At 43.7% G+C, this 23,243-nt stretch overlaps 3 protein-coding genes across 3 annotated transcripts; all 3 read left to right on the top strand.

The window, feature by feature from the left end:
- Positions 1-296: 296 nt before the first annotated feature.
- Positions 297-7,804, top strand: LOC117205759. The gene is made up of 5 exons (XM_033444468.1): positions 297-804; positions 1,184-1,535; positions 6,167-6,609; positions 6,691-6,807; positions 7,464-7,804. The coding sequence occupies exons 1-5, from the start codon at positions 297-299 to the stop codon at positions 7,730-7,732; spliced, it is 1,689 nt and encodes a 562-aa protein (XP_033300359.1). The 3' UTR covers positions 7,733-7,804.
- A 6,307-nt stretch (positions 7,805-14,111) lies between these two features.
- Positions 14,112-15,594, top strand: LOC117205731. The gene is made up of 3 exons (XM_033444433.1): positions 14,112-14,538; positions 14,623-14,725; positions 14,843-15,594. Exons 1-3 carry the CDS (start codon positions 14,203-14,205, stop codon positions 15,175-15,177), a joined length of 774 nt encoding a protein of 257 aa, XP_033300324.1. The 5' UTR covers positions 14,112-14,202; the 3' UTR covers positions 15,178-15,594.
- Positions 15,595-20,194: 4,600 nt separating this feature from the next.
- LOC117205596 lies at positions 20,195-23,109 on the top strand. Its single transcript, XM_033444178.1, has 3 exons — positions 20,195-20,726; positions 20,958-21,133; positions 22,246-23,109. The coding sequence occupies exons 1-3, from the start codon at positions 20,470-20,472 to the stop codon at positions 22,638-22,640; spliced, it is 828 nt and encodes a 275-aa protein (XP_033300069.1). The 5' UTR covers positions 20,195-20,469; the 3' UTR covers positions 22,641-23,109.
- The last annotated feature ends 134 nt before the right edge of the window (positions 23,110-23,243 follow it).

The following is a 23,243-nucleotide window of genomic DNA, read 5'->3' as shown; positions in this document are numbered from 1 at the left end:
TCTGTACCTTTTTGTTTGTTTCTTTATCGTTAACTAAGCAACTAGTTTTATTCCTCTGTGATTTTTGTCTCTCTGTTTTGAACTTTCGTGAGAGTCCTATATTCCGGCGAATACAGTTACGTTGTTCGCCTTACTTCGAGTCAATGATGTAGTTAATTAATAATTTAGAAACATTCTTCTAGAGTCAAATTTAGAATTCATTGTTTGTCAAACTCAACAAACAGAATCACCACTGTCAAAGAAGAATCGAATTACTATTTATAACTAAATTGTACGCGTTTTTACAGAAAAACAAGATGAAGATTATTCTGCTATTGTTGCCGATCTCGTGGCTGGCTATGTGCCTGGCGACACCATTGGAGAAGCTCGACAAGATTAGCGTGCTCGAGCAGCAGTCTGTGACGCTAACGGATCGGGCCAAGTACGAGGAGGAATTGCTTCGAAAGCTTAACTCCAAGTGCTCGCAAAACGACATGAGCAGCTGCGTGATGTTGAAGTTGGTTACCTACATGAACAAGCTACTGAAGAAGGCGTCGATCGAGCTGACAGACGATATCGAGATCAGAAAAACCAGCCAAGCCTCCGAGGAGGTGATTACGTTCGAAGCTGGCAGAAGCAACGACGATGAGTCTGAGGTCCTCGACCTTGTCGCCAACAAGGTGTATGCGTTCATCAAGTCTAGAAGTATCAAATGGAGAATTCTACCGGAAGATGACGTAGTTGTTTCCGCTTCGGAGGATGAGAACGGATCGTTGAATCTTGGCTTGTCCATCGAAAGGGCGGACAATATTCCAGTGCAGGATGGTAATAATATTTTTGCTATTCATAGATAATAGACACTTAGGATGTAAAATTTAAGGTGGTGGTAGAAACGAAATAATCTTTTTTTCCATCCAAAAGACTAACGAATCCATTTATAGAGAACTGTTCTTCGTGAGATCTAAAGACTTTCTTTCATCCGAAACTTTTCCTTTTCATCTTAGAACAAGAGATTTCTACCTTTGACACCTACATCGTTCATCTTGACTTTTACTCTTTGTTTTCTGATTACGTTCAAATACAAATCCTTCGATGTAGCAATCTTGTCACGCCTCGCCAGATTTTATTGCCATAGAAAGTCTTAAGCGTTTTGCCTTCCTCGTGGAAAGTGACATCACAGGCTCATCCAACATCCAACTTTCAGGTCGCGGAAAGAAGAACAATAACATGGGTCCGTTGATCGCGGCAGCGGTGCTGAAGATCGGTCTGATCGGTGGTCTGGCCTTCAAGGCGCTCGCGTTACTTGTCGGCAAAGCGTTGCTCCTTTCCAAGATCGCTCTTTTACTGGCCGGTATAATCGGTCTGAAGAAACTGTTCTCGCAACAGAAGCACGTGACTTACGAGGTGGTCGCTCATCCTCATCACACTTCCAGTCACACGTTGGATCATGGACACGGGGACAGCTATTCCAGCGGCTGGGCTAGAACTTTCCATGGTCAAGGTCCGATTTCCGGACAGACAGACGCTCACGATCTAGCTTACTCGGCGCACGCGAAGTGAGTCGAGGTGTTAGACCCGTGGATTCGAATTCGTGGTACCTGATGACACCGTCTGCTATCTCTTAGACCTTGTCAGATCCACTGATTCTTGCCAACACTCTCTTGCCGTTAGATTTAGTATCTAATTCCTCTCTGTCACTCTTTTTTCTATCTTCTTCATTTTTTTTATTTCTCGTCTCTCGAACTTTACCTTCCTACTTGGTCTATTCTTCTACCTTTTTCAACGGTGATCTTCCTTTCTTGACTGTGGACGGACAATAGACATAGACGGCATGCGACACAGTGTACTTTGGACAAAAAGAACTTAAACAAAGATTTCGACTATTTAATGGATTGCTTAAAATGACACGATGGCATAATTCGTGTGTATTTGTCGTTCTATTGACTTCTAGCGATGAATCGCATACTCACGAGCTATTAGAAAGTCGAATCACGATCGTAGATAACTTACGGACGAACGAGACGCTCCCATAGAGACGGAAAATTACGGACGCGCGAAAACGGACTGCTGCATACTCCCTCTGTAACTATACTTTATTTATCCATTAATTTATGATTAACTTATTCGCCCGTTCCACCATCACTGGATGCAGATTGTACAATAATGTTTTGTTTATGTCATATTTTATTTGTATAAATAAATATTTATTGTTTTTTATAAAACGTGTATGCCTGGTTAATCCTGTGTAAAAAATTAGTCCGATATTTATTTTCCTCTTCTTTTTTGAAAATAACTAAAATAATAATAAACAAAATAGTACTGCGTGTAAAAAGATAAAAAAGGTCATTGAATTCTGAAAAGTGCTTTATCTAATTTATTATTATCGCTTCTTGGTAAACGAGTCGTGCGAGTTTTCGTTCTTCGCGTATTTTCACGTAATTTAAAAATCATTGCGAGAGAGACAGGTGACACACAATTCAATTATTTCTTTTCCCAACCAGAAAGAAAAGGTAAGTTGTTAATTGTGGACTATTAGCTTGAATTACGGTACTTGTGAGTAGCGATAGAAATTACACGTTTAGATACACGTGTCATTTTATCATTATTTATTACAGCTATTATGCACAGCAATTATGATTAAATCCGAATAAGAACGTGGCAACGGAACTCGTTAAGTAGCTTCGCTAAACAAGATTGCCATTTTTTCTAGGGATCTTAAGAACGAAAAAGGATATTCAATTCGACGCAAGTATTTCATGTTCACATTCTTGAGGTATTTTATACTATCATGAAAAATTAACGAACTAAATAGTTCGTTATCCTTGGTCTGTTTACCGTTTGGAAATCTAAATCGAGTCCGTTTGAGAATCTTTATGATTTCACTAATTGACAATTTACCGGTGGAGTGTAATTAAAAATGTAGGAATGTTCATTCAAAACATTTGGATGGAAAACAATCGTCATCATTTATTTCCAGTATATAAAGTACACAGAGAAAACTTAACCGTTGTAGAATTTATTTATGTACGATTAGACGTAGCATCGACTATATGAAAGTTGGATGGCGTATTTCTAGCTGTTCGATTGTAAAAATATGTCGAATGTCTCGTGGTATTCGTCACGTCGTGCTTCGCTTTGCGGAACTTAGCGGGACTTTAACATCAAGTGTGACGACGGCGTCGGCTTATCCTAGAAATTTGATTTAGTATCATCTTTTTTTTTAGAAGCATCTCAAATTTCTAAATCTGTCAATTCACTGAAAATATCTTCTCGATTATTCAAACAAATAATTGCCATTTCCTAGACCTCTAAAAAATAAAAATAAAAATTAGTATTAGAAAGATATAAAAATATGCAGGCTTTCCATAACTTTCAAGTGAGGGATTTTTGGAAAAAGATTAAAAATTACTTTTCAACGCCATCGTTCACAAAAGCACAAATGTTCTCAGGCTCCCATACCTCAAATTCTCGACGCCTCGAGGCGTTCCCCACTCTGAGGAATGTCAACTTTCGGAGATGTCAAAGATGACCGGAACGAAGGGAAAACTACCGGAGGACCGCGATGTACAAAGTATCTCTCTCATTCGAATAAGTTGTCCTCGTTTCGCGGTAGCCGCTTTCTCCACCTCGATTGGGAAGGATCGGAAAGGAGATGAAGGCTCGATAAGGGACACTCAGGAGAAAGAATCTCTCTATCCCTTCCTCTCTCACTGTGACATCAACTTTCGGTTTCGGGTACGGGAGAGAGGTGGCCGTCATCGTTGACCCAGTTACCGATGCTCGTAAGTCGGAAAAAATCGACACGTGGGTCAATCGTATCATATGATCATGAAAAATGATGAATTAATTTTTCAAATTGGAGATTCAAAGTTTATATGATTTGATCTAACTGTTATATAATCGAAATAGAAAATACGTTTTCCAAACGACCACGATATACACTTCCTGATTATTTATTAATTATTAAAGTTCGATAATTAAATCAGCCTTGAGTTAATTTTGATAATTTTTTAATCGAAACGAAATGTCACATATTCCACGTTAAAGGAATTACAAATGCTTGTTAAAAGTTAATATTTTAGTCTGTTTTTTATTATCCCGTATGATCGTAATTATGATACGTTCCTCGATCGAAAATTCGTGGCCTGGTTTCTTTTCGGAAGCGTGTTTTCGCCGGATTCGGAGAAATTCGTCGCGAGAGGAGAAAGTATCTAGATGTATCGATCGGATCTTCTTATTGCCGACGCAGGAGGATGTCGAAGGAGCGTTAACGGTGTCGACGAGTCTGTGAATGATCGATTGCCCCGTGTCGACACACATTTCGCCTATCGAAAGGAGAAAACGTCTCCGCGATAAATTCTAACACCCTCCCTACCACTGCGGTAGATTACAGAAGTTTCTGGAGAAACTTGGAATCGATTAAATGCTGTTAGCTTTTTTTATCAGAGAAACGGGAACACTCGTGTGCGTGAATTTTATCGAGATAAATTCATATGCTATAGAACCGTAATATTTAGAACTGACGTTACAACGATATCTATGAACATTTTAAACAAAGATATAAAAATAAACTACTCGTTAATTAAAATTGCTATGTCATTGAGAAAAATAGTTCTAATTCTAGGTGTATGAAACTTTAAATTGCGAAGACGAAGAGTTACTCTGACAGAGATCATAGGTGACAAAATTTCAAAGGAAATCTCGAACGAATTTTTTGAAAACCCATAGTTTCCCACCTAATCCAGTATAATTTCATGAACTTTCTATTATTCAAGAATCCAAGGTATACACCTCCAAACTACCGCAAAAGTTTTCTCCTAATTTCCCAGTTTCAAGCGGCGGAAGCTCGCCTTCGCCCTTGAAGGATCCGCGAAATCCAAGTACGAGAAACGTTCACGCACCCTCCCCATTCCCTCGGTAGTCAATCAATGTGAAAGAAGAAACGAAGAAGAGAAAGAAACGAAGAAGAGAAAGAAACGAAGAAAGGAAGAAGACTCGAATCGATCGCGAATCGTCCCATACGATCGTCGATCGGGTTTCAAGGATACACGATCGTCCGTGTGGCGTGGCGTCGTGGCAAGGAACGAGCGAATGATTTCGAACCGGGCCTAGTTATACCTACCAGCCGGCGTTACGTATATGTATACCGTGTATCGTTCGAGCAGCACACGAAGGGAAGTGGAACAGAAGAGAAAGGTATGCGCAGAGATGAACTAGTTTTGTTCGACGATCTGGCCCGGTGCCGATCGAGCCAGACCGATCGTTCCTCCCGCTGGTTCCGTCTGTCGGAACCAGAAACAATCGTCGTTTAGAGTCTCACGTGATTATCTTATTGCATTCACGGTGTTACGATGAGTTTCCCGGGCGATGGAAAACAGACTTCATGGTTGCTAATATCTGGCGCGGACGCGAGAGACTTGCGTGGCTCTGTCCGTTAATTGCATATTGAAAGATGAACAACGAGCAGGCACGCGCGTATAGAGAGATTCGAAATCGGCCACGTTCTCTTCTGCTCCACTAAAGCACGGAAAGAGGGAAAGGAAGTCGTATCCGGAGACGTGGGGCGGGCAGGGTACGATATCAGAAGACGCTGATATCTACTGATCTAGAATAAAAGAGACGCGAAGATGAGAGGTATGGGATCCGGCAACGGAGAGAAATCGAGAGGCGAGTGAAAGATGAACGGAGATAGGAAGTGGAGGCGTAAGCTCGTGTTGTGCGAGCTAGTCGCGCCTGCTCGCTCCTTCGCTGGAGCGGCCTCTCAGCCAACCGCGGCGTAACGCTCTAAAACGCTTCGAAAACAAGAATTAAAAAAACACAAGCTACGAGAGGATCGGCCGAGCGAACGAAAAATTGCAGGCTAATGCACACGGCCAACAACACGAATAAGAGAATGGTCTCTGGCCGGTCTCGAGTGGCGATGCTCTCGTTGCTTTTTTTATAATACAATCACCGACCGGCACGTACAACTATATAAATGAGATTTGAAGACCGACGAGATGCAACACTCGGACCTCCGCCGTAGGTTCCGTAGCATCTCTAATCTCTTAGCGCGTATCTGCCCGCGAATCGTGAAGTTTGATCGATATCACAACAGTTTGTTACTTTAACGGACGTTTTACTAGCGGACCGGAAATTTCGAATCGAGGATCGACGTGGTTACGATCGACACTATGGATTGGTTCAGGAGCGCGTCTATACGCGGACAGCAACGTCGTTGTTTGGCCCTCTGTCTGCTGATCGTTTGCCTACTTTCTACCACGAAACAGGCCTACTCCGCGGACGCCAACGATACGAAGGATTCTTTCAGCGGATTTGCGACCGACTGCTCCACAACGGACTCCAAAAATGTATCTGTATCCTGCTACGGAGTTAGGATAGTCAGGAAGATCATGCAACAGCTATTAGAGAAGTCTAGCAAGGAGCCTAATATCGAGATCTTTGATGGCGTTAGTTTGGTCGAGGTACCAGGAACTGGTCCCATTCGTAAAGGAAGGTTCATGAAAGGATTTGGAAATATGGGAACCCTGATGCAGTTTCTGGAGGGAAGAGAACTCAGAATTAAGCTGCCAAGCTTCTTGCCGCAAAATATCGAGAGTGCTCTCCAAGAGAGTCTACCGGCTGATCAAGGTTGATTGCAGATTCCATTTTTGGGACGATAATCGTGGTTTTACGGAGTCGGATACTTGACAAATTTTATTTTAATTTCAGCCAGAGCAGGTGGTGGTGGCGGATTTGGAGGCGGTGGATTCGGAGGCGGCGGTGGTGGTGGCGGCGGCGGAAAGAAGGGCGGAAATGGCGGAATAATGCTATTGGCGCTGATGATGGGTAAAATGATTCGCTAAATATAATACATTAGAATTTTAGATGAATCTTTGGATACATTTTTATTCTGTAACTTGTACAATTTATAGCTTTTGGAAGAGTTGTAAAGAAAGTATCTTGTTGCTTGTTTGAGTAGTATCTCGCAGTCTCATGTTTCGAAATCTGTAAGTTTTTTGATAGCTAAGAATAGTTTTTCTTTTTCTTTTTAAACTGGAATTAAATTCTCGTAATTAATGATACAAATCTCTAGGTTTCAATCGTACCATTTGATACTAGTTTCCCGCGAATAAAAGCTCGAAGTTCACTCCATTAAACTGGAATCTTATTCCTCAGGATCGTTAAAAATGTCCGCTTAGAGTTAATCTTCAGAGTCCGAACATAGACGTTTATAGAACTATCCATACTTAAACTTTGGAATCTAGGCATCAACATTCACAGAGATATTTATCCATACGTGAATCTCAGAATCCAGGCACCAACATTCACATAGGATTATCAATCTACTTTCAGATTTCAGGATACAAACGCGAATCTCTACAGAAATATCTATTATCTAAATCTAAATCTCAGAGTCAAACGCTAAACATTTTAAATTACGCCTTATCCAGTTTCCCGGATCTCGAAAGCTGACTATCTAATAGCATTCTCGTGATTTCCAGGCAAGATGATGGCGGCGCTAGGATTCGGTGCTCTCGGTTTGCTAGCCATGAAGGCGTTGATGGTGTCGGCACTGGCGCTCATGCTCTCGTTGATTGTCGCCGTGAAGAAGTTGGCGAGCAGCCACGACAGCGGCGGTGGACATCACGTAGTCTACGCGCAGGACGTCGGCCACCATCACTACCGGAAGAAACGGTCCCTCAGCGAGGAAGACCACGATCTTCCGTATAGAGGCTACGCGCACCTGTTCGGTGATTCGCGGGTGTCCTGATCCAATCGATCTTCCACACACGTACACAGAGCCGTTCGTCGTAGATCTTCTTCGAGAGTCAAGCCGATACAGTATAATTAAACCGCGTTCGAAGAGACTTTACGAGCGTGCCGCGAGATACCACACGAGACAAAGACGGCCATTCTCAACAGTGACAATGACATCGACACGGTAGTAGTGACAGACATGACGGACAGAATGTTCGAAAGTGACGCTTTAGAGATTCGTTTTGCACGTGAAACGCGTATACACAGTATAGTGATGAAAATGTAACGATCAGTTGTGGACCACGATGATTATGGGACGGAAAATCGACGACACGGACGGACGCTGAAAAAACCAAAGTACACCCTGTCGAAGCATGTTTATTTATTATTCTTCATTCTCTACACACTCATCCATTCAGCCTCTTTTGTACTATTTATTTATTGCGCAATCGAATAAAAAGTATCCAACTAATTACCTGACCAAAAGTTCGCGCGTGTGTTCCATTCAACCAAGTCACCCAGTCAAGATAGAAAAGAAAGATAGAAAAAATATCTTCGTAAATTCCATCTATTAGAAGAAAATTCGTAAACGAGAACGATGGACCAGATGTGTCGAGGATCTATCGGCCGGTAGGATTTGATCAAGTGTAGGAAAATCGGGCAATGGAATCGGAGCCGATCGAAGTAAGTGTGCCAACGAGTCGCCATACCTTGCGTTGCATATTTCTTTCTGCCTCGTGCTTACGATGCTTGAAGCTCGCGATTAAACTCTCTAGTCTAGTCTATTTCTAATCGAACGGATTAACGAGCATAAAGCGGTAAATAAACTTTGTGCGAAGGATTCTTCCTGACCGCTCGTAATCCGGATGTCCGTGTTGGTGGGACGGTTGTGGGTAAGCGTGTCTCGCAAGTAGCACGACGCGATTGTGTAAGAAATCGTGCAAAGTGAAACGTTCTTCGAGGAACTGAAGCCTTTAAGAACAGTGTAATCCGTAGTGTGATCGCAATTACCATAAGAGTCGGTATTAGATCAGCCAGATGTTAATTAATGATATTCGTGTATCGATTTAATCGTTCGTACCTACTTAACGAAACAACCGTGAATATCGTTTATCGTTCTTGCGATTCGATCGTATATACGAATACGATTATTCCTTGTTTGGCATTTTAAAACATTTTCCACGAAAATCGATTCGATTATTGGTTTGAACGATCAGTTCCTATCTTTGGAAAACTCTTCGTGACGCAAGTTTCGATACGGACTGTTTCTTCGCAAGAGAAATAGCGACGATCGAAACCGCTCAGCGGTCGATCGAGAGAATCGGCGCAGTTTCACAGAGCTCCTCTTTCTATGCAACTTCTCCTCCCCACTTGGGGTAACCTGTTCCCCTACTCGACGTGATTTTCTTCAAACTAGGCTCGTTCTCCGCGTTCTTCTCCTCGACGGAGGTCTGGAGGGAGGAAAAGCGTGTTCGGGGGCCGAGACCCACTGGCACACATTCCGGACGCTTCCTTTTTTACGTCTGAGATATCATAAAACGGGGGAAACGCGCTGGTAATCGACTCAGATCGCACAGTGATCGCTGCGTAACTCACGGATGATGAACCGATGGCGGAAATGCAGCCATTCTTCGTCCCGTCGATGTAATCTTCTGCTATTAATATTGAAATTTATTGCTACATAAATTTCTCGAGAATTTCTTCGTCTATTTAAAGATGGAGTATAATTTATAATTTCACTCTTTTCCTTATTTTTCTGCTATTGTGGATGTCCATAAGCTTTCTCACTATTCATCGATGGGTTAGGTATTTTTCTTCTTCTCATTAGGAAATAAGTTACGTACCTCGCTGTCGACTTTGTATGTACATGGAAAATTCTTTCGACTGAATTCCTCGCTCATTTTTACTCACTCGACTACTACCATAAATTGCAATAGATCACGAACGGGAATAAATTTCTTCTCTTCTTGAAATTTTATCTTTACTTACTATACCCGCAACTTCCTCTGCTTTCATTTTCTTCCCTTTCTTGCATTCGACAAACCCCTGTCGGGCATCTGGCTTTATCAAAATCGGCACGTAATTCTCGGTTTGCTTTCGTTTTCTTTCTCCGCCCGAGGACAGGCAGCGACACGGCGATTAAAGTTTTGTAGCGCCGTAAACTCGAGCGCGACGCGTCTGACGTCAGCTGCATCGCCAAGGGAAAACGAAAGTTAGAACGTTTTCGTGAATGGACCGGCAAAATCGCGACACTTCTCGTTTCCGAATGCGAAAGGAGCGGAGTCAGGTCAATGGATCCAGCAAGTCTCCTCTTCTTAAAATTCTACGCGACATTTTCATCGATATTGCAACATCCAAGAAGACCGAACATAAAGAAAATACTTTGGTACGAAAGAGTAGTCCGTTATATTCCACGCTCGTTATTGATCGAAAGAAAATTTAAAATTCAAATGCGACGACGTCGACCGATTTTACGAAGGCGCGCGTGTCAACGATGACCTATCGTTGCTCTGAATAATCTAAGATTGCTGGTTGAAGTGTTCATGCTAAAGGTATTATAGAATGGAAGTTGCTTAATTTGAAAATAGAAATATTTGTAGCTCTGTAAGTGGCGCGATCGTGTGAATTACGCTAGTGATGAATGGGAGATAGAGGATTAACGATTTGATATATAGAGGAGGATATAGGAATCTCGAATTCTTTGAATTCTTCTGTTGTGGAATTTTAAAATTTCTTAAGGAATTTCTGACGCAGTTTCTAAGGCGATAGTTGCTTGTTTAAACTCAGTTTCGAACGACAAGAAACTTAAAAAATCACCAGATGATGGTAATTAATTAAGACGTAAAGATCTTAATGTGCAAAAGCTTAGTCCATAAACCTGATATTAACTAACGAGAACAAAAGAAAGTGGATTAATGCACGTTTGTCGATAATCCACCTCGGATTTGTGTCATGAGAATAAAGGTACGTCACAGAATTACAGAATTGACAAGTTATCAAAATCGGTGACTTATTCCAAAAAGTGGACTATGCGAAATTCTTCGACTCTTTCGTTTGACCAGCCTTGACCCCATTCTCATTTAATATTTTCTATTTTACTGTTACAAGATGGAAATTCCATTTCCTCCAAACGCTTCTTGCAGCAATGGCTATGAAGAACATAAAAACTTTACTTGGTACAATTTTCCTGTTTCTTACCGACCGACTTCGCTCTCGTCTATTTTTACGAGAAGTTTGCAATTTAGAAGTTCGTCGAAGTGCAAGACAAATCACAGGGAATTTGCAAGAAATCTTGCGTGCACGATGCGTGCTGTTCTGGGTTAATACGCGGTCCGCCATTAGCAGACGAGTGTCATCGGACGTTTCTCTGGTTTAAGTGAAACTTCGAACGTGTATGCCAGGCGAGTCGAGCCAGAGAGAAACGTTAACGTCCAGGCTAACGTGTATGTGCTATGACACTTATTTCGAGTTCTCGTTTTTTTGGAATGTCGTTGCGAATCGTCGAAAGGAATTCGTGAAAGGAATCAACAAAATTCGAATATTTCGATCTAGATGACAAAACGTGGCGTTTAAACGTAAATATGGATAAGTTATTTTGAATCGCTATCGAAATTAGAAACAAAACTCCGCAGCGCTAGAATGGCAATAAGTCGAGGTAAACACGAAATAAAATTGTAAATGAAGGAAACGAATTTCTTCTATCCTTCTCTTACATAGTCAAACCCAAAAACTTTGTAGGTCGCATCAGCCATTCACGAAACATTCCATTACGATGCGACACTTCGCTCATGCGTCAAATAATCCCGCATCAAATCAATTTCTATGTATGGAATTCTTCTTACGATTATTACACCTAGCAAACTATCGCGTGTCAGCATTTTCAAGTCCCTTGGAATTACTGCTAAAACTGAAAGTGGCTGCACTCTGGTGTACGAGAAGCTTGCTTGCCCTACTGACACTATTTCCAGCACTCTCAAGCCTTAAAATATATTCTTAAATCTTTCCTTCCAAATTACGCCACAAACAATTTTCTGAAACAAATTTCGATAATCATTCAATAGCGACAAAGGCGCTCGTATCCCCTCCAACGAGCAAACTCAAGGGAAAACGCACAAAGAGGATGCAAGAAATCGTGGAGGCTTGGTGAAAGTTTACATAATCCGTTTAACGAGCGATATCAGGCGCACACCTAATTTCGCGATCTACGTTCAGATAATCCGAGCGTTCCTCTAGACGCGATTTTACCTGCGGCTGGGCGTGTCTGTTCCTTTCTGTTGCACGCCACGGAGGAGAAACCTTCATTTTACTTTTGAACGGCTCTCCTTCCTCACGAGAACGAAGGATCGACGAAAGGATTGCGATGCTCGAGAAAGGATGAATGAGCACTGACGTAAGATCAGCCGGATTTCCTTTTCCGATTCGATCCCTTCACCGTCATTGTGCGGAAAGAAGTCTCGTTTTATTAGTACGACCGTCGCGCTCAGCAATTATGTCAACGCGACACGTTGTGTTACGCGACGCTTTTGTTTATTTGGGTAATTATCGAATTTGAGTAATTAGTATAGGGGAATTAATATATTCAAAGCTATAAAACATAGAATATAGAATTATGGAGATTTGACTGGATTAAAAATTATCTGCCAGCAGGAGATTAGTAGAGATTAGACAGCCTACTGTATTATTCATCGCGAAGGAGATTATAAAGGTATTCGGTCAGACTGTATAACACTACTATACCGATGTTATGGGTGATTAAAATTTTTGTATAATTATTTTTACTAAATAAAAATTGCAAAATCGTGATTCTCTCATAATTAAACTGATTCCGTATTCGCAAAACTTCTGTAGTTAATTCAACACATAAAGAATAGAAGCAGAACATAAAGGGACAATATCAATAAACGTGAAAAGATAAGAATACAAGATGAAGAATAAAAATGGAAATCGAAACCAAAACTTCACAAACGTGTAACTACTTTCTAAGACCGTTGTTACGATCGATTTCCCGGATTTATCCAACTTGTTCGACGAGAGTGTCGGTGGCACGCGTTCGGAATTCCAATGACCTAGCGGCCGGTGGTCGGCACGAAATTCCACTGATGGCACCTACACGCGCCGCTATTTCGCAACCGAAATTCCACGACCGCTTTGTAACCGCTTCAGGTCGGAAGGAGCGAAACGAAAACGACAAGAGGCGTGTTATCGACACGGGATCGTGAGAGTCGCGCGGGGTCAGAGTAGAAAGTGGTGTCCGCGTATATACCTCACCTCGCGATGAAGGTCGGATCCGGGATGTTTGAACCTGATCTATACCAGTTTTCTTTCATTCATGACGATTGCGCTTCGCGATGGTCACGAAGGGAGAGAGTCACACCAATTTCTGACCTCTTCCTGCGGAAATTACGATCGACAAGCTACTACGAGACTCTTCACTTATGTACACCGGCGCCGATACGATGAATTTACTGCTTCGAATCGGATGGAGTCACTTGTACGTTTAGTAGGACCTTTGTCTTGGTACAGCTCTGTGGTCTACGCCAATGGTTTCTTCGTTTTTATACCTTTTTTAATTATCTGCTGCGCTTAGTGCTGTTAGCTCATGTACACGTTTTACCACTCTCTACTAGCTATGGTTAATTGCTGGATTCTTGTTAATTGCTCCTCCTGGCTTCATAACACTTCTCTCAAGAGAAACCGTGTTAGCATGTCGAAATATCGAACTATATGATTTTGTACCTTTAGATCAATTTAGGCTTCAGATACGTAGTTTAAGTTAGTCATCTTTTAGTCCAAGATTCTTCCTAAACCTTCAAGTACAAGCCATTACCAACATGCTATTGAACCACTAGCTGTAATTTTAGGACAATTCCTAAATGTAGGTCACCCTTATCTCAATCTACCCTATCTGCCTTCATCTGCCCTTAATTTTCCAACGAATTTCCACATGAAAGTTAACCTTCCGTGTTAAGTACTACAAGCAAACTATGGATGAAGCGTAAGGCGACAGGAGTAAAGTAACGTACGTGGTCGTAAGATGAAAGGGAACAACGGAAGAGAAGGTCTCATTGGGCGTCCCACGGTCGTCCCGTATTCGTTGGTCGTGGGCAGGTCGCAGGTCGTAGCGGATGGATGGGCGGCTGTAACGCGTGGAGGAACACCTATCCGCGTTCGCCGTCCGAATACTTTCGTCGGTTAGGCCGGCTAAACGGTCCGAACGGAACACAGCGATGCGGTCGAAACATCGTGACGACACTCCTGTATGGCAAATAGGAAGAAAAAAGAGACAAGGTGGGGCGGTGACGTGTAGGGGCGCAGAGGAGGGGCCCGCCAAATATAAGCTAAAGAGATTGCACGATGGACCACACGAAATTTCACTACCGACGGGACGGGCTTCGAAAAAGGAAAATAATCCCAATCGCCGTGACACCGACCGTTATATTTCGTTTTCGTGTTTTGGACTTTCCGTTTCGTCGCACGAGAATCATGAAGATAATCGCCGTTGTGGTTCTAATATCAGCCGTTGTTCTGGCCGCCGGGCAAAGCTTGGAGGATTGTCTGCAGAGCGACAGCATCTCTTGCGTGCAGAAGAGCTTGTATCGGAAGGCGAAGGAGTTCTTCGACAAGGACAGCTTCGAACTGTTCAGTGGTGTTAGCTTGGTGAAGAGCGCGGACACTCAGGGAAGAAGCTCTAGGACTAGTAAAGAGTTGATGTACGAGCAGGAAATCGACGCGGCTAACAGTGTCACAGATAGACAAAGTGCTCTCGAGAATTTTGTCAGCGAGGAAGCTGGACAGTTCCTCACTGGTCGCAGTCTTAGGGTAAATAGACGATCGTCAAGGCGATTATTTGTATTTATCTTATTCAATACGATATATTTGACGTAATATTTATTCGATTCGTAGATCAATTTCGCTCCCGTTTTTGAAAAGATCGGAGAATCTGCCCGTGCCATCAGTGACTCCGCGCCGGAAGAGATTCGCCAAGCCGTCAATGAAGTCGTCGAAGGTACACACACGTATATATGTACTTTTAGTTACCAACAAAATCTATATTACAAAATCTGTAGAATTAAAAAATTTCACGAGAATCTCTTTGCTTTTATTCTCTCATTTTTATTTGTAGGTCGGGGCAGGAAGAAGATGCTGAAATCGATCTTGCCTTTGCTGATCGCGGCGAAAGTGAAAGTCGGAGCCCTCGCTACCCTGGCGTACCTTGCCATCGGTCTCATAGCTAAGAAGGCCATCTTCGCCTCCCTCATTTCACTTGCCATTTCTGCGTTCATCGGCTTGAAGGCACTTTGGTCGAAGAAATCCGATGTCACCCCCTACAATGGGTGGAACGGCGGCAATGCTGGATGGTCCGCGCCAGTTGCGACCGGAGGATGGTCTTCCGGTGGCTCTTGGGACGATTCCCACAATTACGGACAGAGCCAAGCGTACTCCGGATATCATCACTAATTTTAAATTAGATCTATTCGTGTAAACTATCAGTTTCTCCCTCTTTCTCTTCCTCCTTTTCATTTCCTCTTATCTTTCTCCTTTCCCTTTTACTTTCATCCTTCCTTCTCATCGTCGATCCAAGAATTATGGAAGCATGGATGAAAGTGTCGATAATTACTGGATCGATTAAAGCTATTTATTGTTTATTTATCCAATTTTTGAATAGTTAAGCGACCACCATCTCGTGGTCCCACGTGTAAATAATGTTATCGTTGTAAGGGTATACGAATGGAATGGACAGACAAAGGACTTTGGAATCAAACATAGAGGCTAGTCGCGACGCTTCCGCATCAATCCGGAGCTCGTTCAGGTGTGACCAATGTCGCTCGGTACCATTTTTTCTTCCCAATCGCAGCCGAACAAAACAACATCTAGTCCAATACGATTTAGATGAACTTCGTTGAATTACTCCTACCTGAGAATCATTGTAATACTGATGTTCAGCCGTCAAATACAGAAGTTGTAGAAAATTATATGATACAACGATATTTTCATTCGGCTATCCTCTCTCCGCCCGCCCAGCGAATCTTTCCCTTAGAAAAAGATCATGCATCCGTTCCTTAAGAAAGGGAGAAAGGAAAAATCGTTCAGTTATCGTTGGTCGAAACAAAAAGCAATCTATCAAATTGTCGAACGAGTTTCTCATCGTCGAAAATCTTCCCGGATCCACGGCGAAAAGAGAAATCACTCACCGACTTTCCAAACTTCCAAGAACCTCCGAAACTGACTCTCTTCGCGTGTTTCGCCGGCGAAATTTCAGAGCTGTCGGCCTCGAAACCGGCCCCGCGCGTCACGAAATCGAGCCGACGCAATGCTGAGATGGAAATGCCAGATGGTTATCGCGATCGAGCAGTGCGCGGCGAACCACAGCCGAGGGGAAAGTGCACCGGCAAGGTGCACATCCGGTCAAGCGAGACGCACGACGACGCGCTAGAGCTTCCTCACGAGACACACACGGAGGTCGAGAGGCCGAGGCTCGCGTTCGTCATTCTTAATCGGGTCGAGAGGACGGACATTCTACTAAATCTTCCACGACCGATGTCCTTAAGTCCCAGATAGAGGAGGAAAATGAGCAGCTGGAAAGGAGGTTGACGCAAAATTGCCGTTTCTTCCGTCGTCGCTGGTCAAGTCGCTCCGGGGCCCGCCAGTAAAAATCCTTTTTGCCGAGGCTTTCTGGGCCAACGTTCGATGTGCGACCCACAGGCTGATTAGTGGTTGCAGCCGCCGACCAGGCGCGAATGTAAAACAGTCACGATTCGTACGATGGATTGCTCGAGTTTTATTGTTTGTTAATGTCACGAGCTTCGACGTGACTCCACTGCTTTGCCACTAAACATTCAGACTTGACGAGAATCGCAATATTTGCAGAAACGAAAAAGTATAATTCGCCCCTTATACCTACGTTTCTTTTTCGAATTCTTCTAAAATAAAGATCGACGATCTGTTCGCAATTTTCATTCGATATTCGTATTGAATATAAATTGCATATCGGGGAAAATATTAGTTAACGATTAAGATAATTAGTAAGAGTTATGTCAAAGGATAGAACCGTTTGATAGAACGAAGGTGAAACGAATCGGAATAGCAAGAACACGAGTGTCACGGCTCGTTACGTCTGCCCGTACCGCGACAGGATCGCGAGAGATCCCAAGGAAAAAAGATACGGAATTATTTTGAAAGGAAGAGGAGACTTTCGTTAGTGGCGAAGTCACGCGGCGAGAGACACGGTGCATTAATCGCGACGCGGTGTTGAGGCAACTCGTCTTTATTCAGACTGCTGTCTCTCTTTCCACGATCAAAGTACATTAACCACCGCGAACGTAAGCTATCCTGTCACAATCGTTGAAACATCGTCAAAGAATACGGAACTAGTTCCAACTTCTAGAATCGATGAATCAACGAAAACAATCTGTCCATTTATTGTAAAAACGCATCGGCAGTGTAATATTTTTATTCGTCGACGTGTACCCAAGACCGCCGATTCTGTAAATCGTCCAATTTTTTCGAACGTGGAGAGCAAACGCGAGCAGAAAAACCGGAACGCGACATCCATTAAGAAAGAGGGGCGGCGCAGCCAGGGCAAACAGAAAGGAAAAGAACGAAAGAGAGAAAAGAAGAAAGGAAAGAAAGAAAAAGCAGCCATGAAAATTGGCGCTGCGCCCCGCGAGCGTCACAGATCTGCAAGCGGATGAATAGAGGCTTTCTTTTGGATGTCACAAAAGTGGAATTTCACCTTGTGCTCGTAACGCGAGAGCCTTCTATCTCATTATTAGAGAGTCGTAAAGTGGTGAAGCCGAACGAACGGCTTTGCTCGTATCTAAATCTCGGTACGGTTCTCACGTCACGATTAGCCCCGGCAGTTTCTCATGCGTCACTGGGTTACTAGATTCTCTCTGGTTGCCTGTAGGTTTCCTAGTGCCTTATTAGCCGCATACCGGCCCGCACCGTGCGCCGACAGATGTTCGTCGACATCGACAGGTCACCGTGATTCGAATCACGCTGGCCCTTGTAAAAATCTGGTAAAAGCGCGCGACACGGATTCTATCGTGGAACGCTGCTTCGGAGTCTGTTTCCAACAACTCGATTGGAAATTGGAAAGTTTCGATGTTCGATTTTCAGAAGCCTCTTCTGAACCAGGTTACCTATCGAAAATAACGTATTCGGCTCTGTTCGTGAGCCGCAACGTTGCTTCATCGTTTCGTAGTTGAGAATACCGTTTTTTCGTTGGAATAATTTTATACCAAGAAAATCAATGCTAAACGAAGACCAGCATAAGTAAGGGAATCTATACATCCTCTGTAATTTTGTACTCCGTGTTTTCTTAGGTTATGTTACGCGGAAACGAGAGAAGCAAAACGAAAATTCCAATTTCCCGAGGAAGTCGTGCGATGCACGCCATCGCGCGTGTGTCCCATCGACGTTTCGAGTGGCGTGGCACGCAACACCTTGAACTTCGCCGTGAATTTCGAAACAACAATCTGTAGTCGACCCGTTACTCTTTCCCGCAGTTCCATTCGCTCTCGTCCAGGTCGCCTTACAGACTGCTCGTCTGCATTCCATCCAAATCTAATTACCACCACGATTCTTCCGCGTATCAAATTACACTCTTCGTCTCGTTCGCGTCTCTCATCTAGTCTCTGAATACGCGGACTTTCGATAACCGTCTAACTTTGGTACGTCTCGAGGCTCAACGACAGCTTTCTGATCGGATGAAAGTGTGTTGTCTCTCTTCAGCTACTCTCTCACACGGGCTCTTAACCTTTGATTCCTGAGTTCTCTAACCATAATGTCCTCGATACCGCGACTTCCGCCACTAGAAACCGTTCTTCATTCCGTCAGGTTTCTCTGTTTTCACGATATCTGTTCAGTTCACAACCTTTTTATTCAGGGTGGCCATCCACCGGCCGAGGTACCTTCGCTTTTCTTCACGTGCACGCGTTCGTCAGCGCGGCGAGTCGTGAACGCCGCGTCAGGTGGATGATTCCGCCCGAGGCGACGTTCGCTCTCGAGGATCGGCAGATCTTGATCCCCGAAACCGGCTGAACCAATGGAGACCGTCTTTCCAGAGGGGAAGAGACATGGATCGAGGTGAGATGAAGACAGGTGCGTTGGAAGAACGAGAGAGATAAAAAGAGACGAGACAGCCGAAATGAACGCCCGGCACTCGACCCAGTTGTAAATGGGTGAGCGACCCCGTTCCCGAGATAATATCTCGCGTCCATCATTCGCCGATGAATTTTTCGATGCTCCATTCACGTCAACCTCTGTGGTCGTTAACGATTCTCCTACTATGAGAATCGTTTCGATACTTTTTGCATTCGGACGAACAGTGACGAAATTCACACGTAGTTTTCTATGGGAACGGTAAGGCGATACTTCTAACTCGTAATTTGATGTTACGAAGCTACAGAAAGAACTTAGGATCCCTAAAGTAAATTATGCCGACGAATAACGGGCAGAGAGCACCCAAACGTAGAAATATGTTTCAAGGAAAGAATTTAACGACATTAAATTTCGGGTAACTGTAAACGGCCCAATACCAGTCTAGGTAACTTCGATTCAAAGCCCGTGCCATGCTATTCCGGAAGACTGTAACATTTCCGAATCTCCGTGCGACAACGTTACCAATTTACCCAGAATGTTAAACCATAAACGTTCGTTAAAATAGGTCGGTAAGAAGTTTCGTGCATCCCATGACATCCGGAGAAAATAACCACGAGGAACGATTAAAGGAGAAACGTCCTAGTCTCCTTGTCATGATTTCGATTCTCGCTGTCAACCGTTTATTTACGAGTTCTTCTGTCGCATGCAAAAAGGGATTGGACGTACGGTGGACGAGCACTGGTATCGCGCTCTCCTGCTAATAATAATAGCTACGATCGAAGGAATCGGTAAAGAGAGACACGTTAAGTCGTGCGAGAAATCAGGAGGGAGCTGCTGCCGTGTATGCTCGTGTTCCCCACGACCTCCACCGCGTAGATTTCCCTCGTTGAATCTCCATTCGACCGAGGAGGGAGCCTCCCTTCTACCATCAAACCTTAATGGAGGCCGAAGTAGGTCTGCTGCAGGCGGCAGGAAGAAGAAGAAGAGGACGAAGGAAACAAGGAGACCAAAGTCATGGGGGCCATTGACGGTGGAAAACGACGAGGAAGAAAATGCAAGTGCCTCCCTCTTCTATTCCCCTGCGGCTATTTCCGGTATCCTGGTCCTGTGTGTTTTACTCTGTTCCTCCTCGAGTTTAGAGAAGAATTGTTGCATCGCCGAAATAACGAGATTCGTTCGAGGAGAGGGATGACGAAAGGGGAAGGAGAGCCTCGTAGAGAGGCCTGCGAGGATTCGAGTCGAAGAGAGGGGTAGGAGAGAGGAGCGAGGAGGCGCAAGTAGAGAGGACATAGGGGGGATTACAAGTAGTAAGAAAGAGAGAGACAGCTCTTAGTAAGCGAACGCGAACGCGAACTCTCGGTGGCCTGTGCCCACGAGGTCTCCCCTCGTGCGATACTTCGGTATAAAAGCAAAGCAACCTCTTTTGGATGTAACACACGAGGTTCGATCGACGCTCATCCTGGCGTCCTCTCCAACCGTGAATCGGCTACGACACATCACCGCGCGATCGTATCAAGGATAATACAGCAACTTTTTCGTCTTCTTCGATTCGAACTTTTTCGTAGACGCACGGTGGTGATTCTTTCTCTCTTTCTCTTTCTTTTTTTTCTTTATTACCTTGTACGTTTCGATCGACACTCGAGGAACATGAGCAAGTACTTTGTGACCATTTTGTGGCTACTTCCGGTGCTGGCCGCGGCCCTGCCAGCAAATGACAAACCTGGAAACGAAAACGACCTAATGGCGACCATCTACAGCGACTGTCTGAAGAAGGAGTCGATTAATTGCATCAAATACAAAGTATTTTCGTACGTGGACAAGATGCTCGTTGATAAGGAGGATATCACGCTCACGGACGGCATCACTGTGGTTAAGACGTCGAACGCCGAGGAAGGTGCACCTAGGTCGGTTTTCATTCGTGAAAAGATATACCTTGCACGAAATTTAAAAAGCGGACATCAGTCTCGAGTTTGATTTAATGGAATTTTGTGTTTCGTAGAATACTTTTCAAATATGATTTGGATATTTCTGTCTGTTCGGTACATTCCAAGTTGTCTCCATCGTTATATTAATTTACTTGATTAATTTATTTGATTAATTTTGATGGACATTAATCGATTAACGTGTTCTTGCAGATCAATCGAGTCTAGCGATTTGGATACTCTTTTATTCGACCGTCTGGGCAGGTTCTTGAGGACGCACTCTGTCAAAGTCGACCTCAAGGGAACCGATATCCTTGGCGCCATTGAGTCTGCTGGTCGAAGTTTCGAGGACTTTACCGACAATGCTGTTGAAAGTCGTGGCAAGAAGAGTGAGTATAAATTGATCCTCCAACTAACTCGAGCCCTCAACCGTATCGATTAGCGATAAAAGGCACTTGAAAACATTCGCTTCGACTCCAGCTAAATCTATCTATTCAGTTTAGAAAATTACGAAATTCCTTTACAATATACTTCTTTCATTTGACATTAACTCAATTATCTATTCCAAACTCAAAGTATTTTCTTAATAGGCCTTAAGAGGCTATCTATTAATTATAAGAACTCAGGCATCGTCGAGTATTTTGATCGGGGTTCGCACGATAGGCTAATCAGATCGCTACTTAACGCAACAAGTGCATGGGTAATTGGGATTCACTCGATGTTAGAGTCAACAGCACCGTGCCAGCTCCCAAGCCTCGTCGTTGGCACTATTCAATGACAACGCTGACGACGGAGCCGGTGAAGCTGGTCGCGAGACGTTGACCCACTGAGAAACTGGTTCCGCTTCCCCTTGAAGCGACTCGAGCGACGAAGATACGATTACCTGTGAGCAGAGAGAGAGAGAGAGAGAGAGAGAGAAAGACAGATAGGCCTCTCGAGATCTCACCGCGCGAGATTTTTGACATACTTTCCTTTGTACGCGGGGTACGTCGCCTTGACCTTCGCCTATTTTACTTCGAGATCTCTCCGCGCGTATCGTCCTGAGAAAGGTCGGGTCGTGTTCTTTCGTGAAACGTTTTCAGCCTCCTCGTGAGAAATTCAGAGTATTCAAACGTCGTATTCCCGTGTTCATGAGAATACTTATTCGGTTTCCGTACATTGTATGTTCGTAATCGATGAGAAATTGTAGTCACGCTACGTTAAGCGTCGTTTCCGCGCGCGGCTGACCAGAAAATTACCAATAAAACGGCCACCACCTTCAGGAGCTCCTCGGTTCTGGAACTTTAACGTGTTATCCAAACGACGAAGAAATCGAATGCTTCTAAGTTTTTAGAACATAAATTTTTTGATGGTCGAGAAATTGAAATTTCTTCATTGTTATATACATTGGCACAGCGCTTTAAAATTCTTGCGATTGTTTCAAGGGGACATTAACCCACAAAATTCTACCGAACGTTACCGTTACCACCGTTCACTTAACGATCGTCGAATTCCTTTGCAGAGAAGGCACAAAAGATCCTTGGTCCGTTACTGATGGCCCTGGCCCTGAAGGCAGCAGCCCTGTTGCCCTTGGCTCTCGGCGCGATCGCCGCCATTGCTGGTAAAGCTCTTCTGGTTGGCAAAATCGCCCTTGTAATTTCCGCCATCATTGGGTTGAAGAAGCTGCTCAGCTCTAGCGGAGGAAAGCACGTGACATACGAAGTTGTGTCGCATCCTCATCACAGCAGTAGCCACATTGTCAGCCACGATGACGGCCATGGTGGTGGTTACGGTGGCGGTGGCGCTGATTATGGCGGTGGTTATTCCGGAAGCAGTGGCCACGGCTGGGCCAGGAGTTTACCTCAAGATGCTCACGAGTTGGCTTATCGCGCTCATCAACCTCAATCACAAGCATGAAGAATCTCGTAAAAAATTTTTGTTCTTCGACGTTCCTCACTTTCCTCTTTTCCTCGTCCTCTCAACATCTCTTCCCTTTCGTTTCCTTTATTCTTTCTTTTGTTTCCTTTCTTCGCGACTCTACCGCTCTCTGTTTTATGTATATTTATTATTCCTATCCTCGTCGTTACCTGAATATTTCATACGTTCTGTCCTGTTTTCCTATTATTTCCTAGAAATTAATTCCCTAGAAATTCCTTAGAATCATTCTCTTCTGTTTCTACGACGAACCAGTGCCTCCACGAGATACTCGTTCCATGTATAGCGTAACTCGAGCCTTTGTTATTTATTCATTGCGCCTAATATGATTTAGTATTTATTTAATTTTATTCATTTGACGTGTGCTATTTGTTATTGCCTGCATTTGTTCTTTATAATAAAGAGATGGCGAACGGCGCGCTGCGTCTTGTCCAAAGGAAAACGTACAACATACGTGAGTGTGAGAATGCGGAGAACGTAAAACCCCCTTCAGGATCGTTTGCGGTTACGTCCGCTTATTCTCTTTTATTTATGCCTTATACTTACATTTGGAGGAATTTTGCGCGGATCCAACGATCTAGGCAA

Source organism: Bombus bifarius, unplaced genomic scaffold, assembly GCF_011952205.1.
Source record: "Bombus bifarius isolate JDL3187 unplaced genomic scaffold, Bbif_JDL3187 scf7180000007992, whole genome shotgun sequence".
NCBI classification, from domain to species: Eukaryota; Metazoa; Arthropoda; class Insecta; order Hymenoptera; family Apidae; genus Bombus; species Bombus bifarius.
This window is presented reverse-complemented; position numbering and strand designations above follow the sequence as displayed.

What these genes read in the sequence shown, in the direction of transcription:
- LOC117205759 (XM_033444468.1), top strand. Translation starts at nt 297, where the DNA reads ATGAAGATTATTCTGCTATTGTTGCCGATCTCGTGGCTGGCTATGTGC. An exon ending in GCTTACTCGGCGCACGCGAA is followed by an intron (nt 1,536 to 6,166) that starts GTGAGTCGAGGT and finishes GGATTGGTTCAG; the next exon opens with GAGCGCGTCTATACGCGGAC. An exon ending in GAGTCTACCGGCTGATCAAG is followed by an intron (nt 6,610 to 6,690) that starts GTTGATTGCAGA and finishes TTTTAATTTCAG; the next exon opens with CCAGAGCAGGTGGTGGTGGC.
- LOC117205596 (XM_033444178.1), top strand. Translation starts at nt 20,470, where the DNA reads ATGAGCAAGTACTTTGTGACCATTTTGTGGCTACTTCCGGTGCTGGCC. An exon ending in GCCGAGGAAGGTGCACCTAG is followed by an intron (nt 20,727 to 20,957) that starts GTCGGTTTTCAT and finishes GTGTTCTTGCAG; the next exon opens with ATCAATCGAGTCTAGCGATT. An exon ending in TGAAAGTCGTGGCAAGAAGA is followed by an intron (nt 21,134 to 22,245) that starts GTGAGTATAAAT and finishes ATTCCTTTGCAG; the next exon opens with AGAAGGCACAAAAGATCCTT.
- LOC117205731 (XM_033444433.1), top strand. Translation starts at nt 14,203, where the DNA reads ATGAAGATAATCGCCGTTGTGGTTCTAATATCAGCCGTTGTTCTGGCC. An exon ending in TCACTGGTCGCAGTCTTAGG is followed by an intron (nt 14,539 to 14,622) that starts GTAAATAGACGA and finishes TTCGATTCGTAG; the next exon opens with ATCAATTTCGCTCCCGTTTT. An exon ending in CGTCAATGAAGTCGTCGAAG is followed by an intron (nt 14,726 to 14,842) that starts GTACACACACGT and finishes TTTTATTTGTAG; the next exon opens with GTCGGGGCAGGAAGAAGATG.